The 6,000-nt window shown below is 38.5% G+C and overlaps 1 protein-coding gene across 1 annotated transcript; it reads right to left on the reverse strand.

Moving 5' to 3' along the window:
* Window positions 1-235: 235 nt before the first annotated feature.
* LOC131795531 (protein rolling stone) lies at window positions 236-2,661 on the reverse strand. Its single transcript, XM_059113114.2, is given in 3 exon segments — window positions 236-1,031; window positions 1,033-1,328; window positions 2,360-2,661. Coding segments are annotated over 3 exon segments (957 nt in total). The 5' UTR covers window positions 2,510-2,661; the 3' UTR covers window positions 236-520.
* Window positions 2,662-6,000: the final 3,339 nt, after the last annotated feature.

Genomic DNA, 6,000 nt, shown 5'->3' on the forward strand with positions numbered 1-6,000 from the left:
TTTAGTTTTGCATCTGATTGGTTGAGAATAAGAGAGGTAAGAGCTTTTGAGACTTATTATAAAGGATGATGAAGTCAAACCATTGATTGAAATGATTGACAAAACCAGATTGGAGTAAAAAGATCTTTGTGCTTGAAAAATCGAGAGTCCTTTATAGCTTGATAGCGACGTTGAGTTACCACATTTCTGGCACCATCCATACCCGGATGAGTGGACTGTTTTCATGGGTGTAACATTGACTAGAAAAGCTTGAAAAAATTTAGGTTTTATTAAAATCGAATTTATTTCAATCCTTCTGTTAGCTTGGTCCCACTTTAAAAAACAAGAAGGCAAAGGTTAGTTAATCGACTGAGTAATCAGGAGTCGTTTCGTAGAACTTAATCGGAGTACCACAGAACAGTTTGTGACTATGCTAATCTACTCTGATACATCTTAAAGTCACTGTTGTTCTAAACTTGACATCTAAACTGTCTTAGTCGGAAAGGCAGTTTAGAAGAAAGGTACATAAACTGAATCGATTTTAACTGAAACAATAGCCCCGTCTGGTTTTCATCCAGACTCGAATGCAATAGAAGCAAAACAAAATAATTTGACATAATGGAAGGCCGATGAGTAAAAGTCCGACGATCGACAAGGCGGAGAAGACTGGTCTTCCTGTGTAATCAGTCTGGGGGTAGATATAACGCATACCATCACCGGACGCCCAGTAAATAACTGTAAAGATAACGTAGACTACGCTGTAGAACATCGGGTAAACAACATGCAACAACCGCACGGGCATTGACGTCAGCATGGTATCCGCAATGATTACAATGGCGTTAATCACGTGCACAATAATTCCAAAAGGAGTTACGTTATTATTGATACCCGAGCCGTAAATCAAAGTCCAGAATGAGATAGTAACCAGAAAAGCGGCCGTAGCTGCTATGTTGTAAATTACCCACAAGGCTTCGTGGAACCAAGCCATCGGCGTAGCGCTCGGAGTCTGGGGGCCAGCGGTGAAGGTGACCTCTCCGCCTTTTGTGTCAATAGACGTCTTTGTCTCTCCTGCGTTCTACTGTACAGTCAGTCATTTCCTTAGGTGTGTCACCACCGGAATCTTTTTCGTGTCCGGCGCCACTGCCATTTCCTGTTGTCCTGCGATCTCTCTTGTAGTGGATGGCTGTCACGATAGTCGCACAAGTAAAGTACACCGTGACAAGGTAAAAACTCCAGTTGCTCAGCCAAATAAACCAAGATTCAAAGAGAGTCATACTTGCTATCGTCCATCCTAAGCAGAACACAGCAATGACGAAACGGTACATCAGGACAAATAGCGTGCCAAACCACTGAAAGAAAAAAATGCCTTGGAAAATTTATCTATAGATTCTCCTCATTCAGGATTCTTTTCATTTCTTCCCCCTTTTTTAAGGTTAGCGGAGGAAAGCATGTGGAAGCGCGAGGAAGCGCGTGGATAGCTCAAGCAAAGCGGGATAGAGCGTGAGGAAAGTACGAGGAAAGCGTGACACGCAGTCGTCTCATGTTTGCCTTTGCACGCCTAGAAAATGCCAAGAGAAAAACGCCTGTGCCGAGGGCTTTCGTACTCCGCGTCGCACAAGCAAAGTATTGAAAAGCATAGTTAGTGAAGGAAATTGATTTGCCGAGGTTTTGAAGCTAAAAATTGCGTAACGCAAATCGATATTGGCCCGAGGTCGCGCAAGTTTCCGAAGATTTCTGATTTGTTTTTTTCACTGCTTTAGGTTGCTCAGTAATTTCCCGAGGTCCAGGCTATAGCTTTCGTAAGACAATACCATATATTATTATGATAAATTATTACTAGTGCAAAAAAGGTTTTCGTCTTCGCACAGTATTCATGCTGTGGTTAATTTGAAGCCGACCTTTCCCTAAAAGGCTAATAATTAACGGGTGAAAATATGCAAATGTTTATCGAAGTCTTCACTTGAGCTTTCGACACTAATTCAAGACGAATGAAATAATTCTATTCTGAAGACAAATAGTTTGACATAATTTATGGTGGAATCAAATATCCCCAATCAAACACTTCTTAAATCAAATTCCTTTAATACTCTATGTGTGCTCTCGAGTTAGAGAAAGGGAAATTTTGTAGACTAAGTCATTCAGTAAGCCGCTAAAATGGAACACACACAAGTTTAAAAACTAATTTGAGATGTGTCACGATTAGTCCAAAAACCCTATAAAACGACTATACTTGTCAGATGTGATACAGTAAAACGATTATATGTGTACAGTGCAATATGTAAGCTTATCTGTAATCAAATCCAACAATCTGAACTGAACATCAGCAACAATACGTCGTTACGCAATTACTCAAGCATTATAAATATCTAGATGAACTCACCGGTGACTGAACAAAATCGTCTGCATTTGGATACAGTAGACGGGCCTGAACGAGACGGAATTCGTCGCGAAGTACCTTACAACACATTATTTCGAGTGATGTCTCTCTGACGAGGAGTGACTTTGATGTTTGTCTCAAAGATGTTTGCATATATTACGTAGTATTAGAGTTCGCCGAGCGTGTCGAAATACCTTATGCGTGACAAGCTTTAATAATCAGCTATGCTTACATAAGAAAATAGTATATTTGTTCGTGTTAGAGCAGAACATCTGATAAATCTTTGTCATGTCCTTGCCATTATTTACCTTTAGAGGTCATGCACACTCACAGACCACGTCCTTTACGGTTCTGTATCCAACATTTATTTCCCTCTTTTAACCGTCACGCGAGTTAAAAATTGACAAAAGAAAATTCCGGCGCCGTGTGAGGCTTTTTAATTTCAAGGATTCCAATTGACACGCACGACGTCAGTAATATGGGAAAGAGCAATTCTCAAGTTTTTATTGTACAAGTGCCCCTCTTCAAAATTGAACTTCTAGGTTTTACACGAGAGGACTTGTTAATTAAAGGACACTTGTCCAAAAGGTTAATCATTAACTGGAGTTTGACTAATTGTATAATTGTCCTTACACCTTCTTATAGATAAGAAGGTGTAAAGACAATTATATTATAAAGGACTTTGATTTAAGACGTGTTTGACTGGGGATATCTGATTCCAACATAAATTAAGTCAAATTATTTGTCTTCAGAGTATAATTATTTCATTCGTCTTGAATTAGTGTCTAAAGCTCAAACGAAGACTTCGATAAACATTTGCATGTTGTCACCCGTCAGTTATTAACCTTTTATGAATACTGCGCGACGACGAACACCAGAACTCTTTTGCACTAGCAATAATTCATCATAATAATATATAGTATTGTCTCACGAAAGCTATAGCCTGGACCTCGGGAAATTACTGAGCAACCTAAAGCAGTAACAGATTCAGTATGTGTACCTTTCTTCTAAACTGCCTTTCTGACCAAGACGGTTTAGATGTCAAGTCTAGAATAGCAGTGACTTTAGGATGTATCAGAGTAGATACGCACAGTCACAAACTGTTCTGTGGTACTCCGCGTAGGTTCTACAAAAGGAATTCAATTAATTCCACACTAGCCAATCTAAAAACTACTTTAAAGCTGACAGTGATGCCATGTGGCGTATAAACAATAGCCTCTATTTGCCGTGAAAACAAGCACGGATATTTTTTCGCGGACATTATCTGTGCTGAGGTGCGAACAGTTTTGAGGGAGCGAAGCTCGAGCAAATGTTTTAGCTTTGAGGAAGAGATAATGTCGAAAGCCAAATATAACAGCATATTTTCTCGAAAAAAAAAGATAATCCTTTTTGAGCGCTGACGGCTGAATTTTAGGTCCTTTGACGAGTGACGGCATTGAGACCCTCTGAATAGAATTTTAAAAAAGGGTAAATAGGAGAAAAAAAGGAAATTTTAAAGATCACGATTGCTTCAGATTCAGCGTGGGAATATGCCACAGCAATAAGGAAAGCCAGTACCGAAAAAAAGACTCGGTGTTCGCTCTGACGAAGGGCTGACGCTTGACACTTCAGCTTTAAAACTCTTTACGGTGGCCAATTTACACTATCAACTCAGTTGATAATACTAAATTGCCCTGTAGTCTCCAAAGAACTACCTCTTGTATAAGGCGAGTATGAAAGATCCAATCCTTCCGATAATTCTCTCTTGGGTAGGGCCAGAATAATGTATGGAAACATTCCTCCATTAATTATCTATTTATGTTTTGGGCAAGTAATCGTTTATGTCATTAACCGATGAGGAGGAGAAGAAGGGTTGTAGTGCTGACCACTACCACCACCACCACCCGCTGTGGCCTATGAGCAAAACAGTTTCTTGGTGTTAATATTACATGGACTCATTTCTGGTAACGTCTGTTTTTTCATTCGCTCCTATCAAAGAAAGATGGAAGAGTATAGTCAGATTACAATAAACCTTCCATCCTCTTAAAATAATATTGTATAGCGAAGTATTTTAGGTCAGAATAGGCTAATATAACGCTGATGCTAAATTCTTCTCGTAGATACAGTGGTAGGAAAAGTGCACTCAGGTACCGGAGGCACTGCCTTTGTTTGTGACTTTATTTGTGACTTTGTTTGGGATGTTGAAGGACATGTCATCCTATATATGATAAACAACATCGGATCTTATTCTAAATGGATATTTGTTTATAAAAATAAAACTACGTCTGTCATCTAAAACATTCTATAAATTTTTTTCACTTTTGGGGAACCTCTTTTTAAAGATCAAGTCTTATGAATTCTATTTTTCTGTCTTTTTTTTCTGATTAATATTGAATGACGGTGGTGCGACTTGATCGTGACACAAGCGGCGGATTTTGTTATGACCTCTGCAATGTGGGCTGAAAAGTTGAGGCATAATTCCTAGTTTTTAAGCAGTTTGTAGTTTGTGTGGTGGTTACATCTCACCCTAATAGGAAAAAACAGGATTAACTAATTTCAATTTTACAATGGTTTGATCAAAGCTGACTGAAGCAAATACGGGTGGAAATATTAATTAAAGATTTGTTACAAAATATATTTACTTAACTGTGTACCCGGGCACCGGTAAATTCGACCTGTTAGCGGGTAAGTCCTCTGATTTCAATGATCACGCTTATTCCCTCCTCCGCGAAAAGAGCATTCAATTTTAATGAGTTTATTTACCTTTTTTCCTATCGTGCGTCGCTCTGTTGCCATTGAGAGAGGGCCATTCGATCAGTTCACACAGGCAACCACTCTGGAGCAGTGGGTGACTTCTCTTCAGTGAGATTAAGATAAGTTATGGATCTGGCACTACTTTTGGCTTTTCTTACAGCTCTGGACTTCGGCTTCAGCCAAGGTTTGTGGTACAGGCATTTTATTGATCTAAATGATTTGACTCTTTTTTGTCGATCTAACCGGGTAGGTATTGTAACGCAAAGATAATCTATAAACTTTTCAAAATTCAGCTTATCGCTAAAAGAAAAGACTTAGAAGATTGCGCGTCTCTTACTGGCAAGAAATAAGAGTTTCCTTTGAAATATCGTGATTTAGAACATGCCATTGCACGTTGGACGTGGCAATACTAGAGATCTTGCCTGAAAGAGCATCTTTACAAACAAAGTTCTTTACTCCTTTTCTATTTGCTAGTATGCCTGCATTAATGATTCAGAAAAACAGCTTTTAACTTAACAGACGTGTTAATTTTTAAATACAAGATCTCGAAGACAATTAGAGTGTAGAATTCATGGAAAACAAAACTCCTTACAGAGAATGGTTTTGTTACACGAAAATACATACGTTACTACTGATACACGGTATTTGCAAAGAAGCAGTTGTCGATGTAAAGCATTCAAAATGTACCCTAGTTCAATTTTTTAAAGTCAGATAAAATAAAAGCTGTATAAAATTGTTTTAAACGAGAAAAAAGTTAAACTTTCTACAGGGTGCAAAAGTTATACTGTCATAATTTTGCTCAAATCTTTTTAAACTGAATTAAAATCTAAAGCTGAAGAAAATGTGTCACATATATTCTTGCTGCCAACTGTTTTACGTTTCTTCCTTCTACCCTTACAGAAAATGGATGC

Source organism: Pocillopora verrucosa, chromosome 1 (assembly GCF_036669915.1).
Source record: "Pocillopora verrucosa isolate sample1 chromosome 1, ASM3666991v2, whole genome shotgun sequence".
In the NCBI taxonomy this organism is placed as follows: domain Eukaryota; kingdom Metazoa; phylum Cnidaria; class Anthozoa; order Scleractinia; family Pocilloporidae; genus Pocillopora; species Pocillopora verrucosa.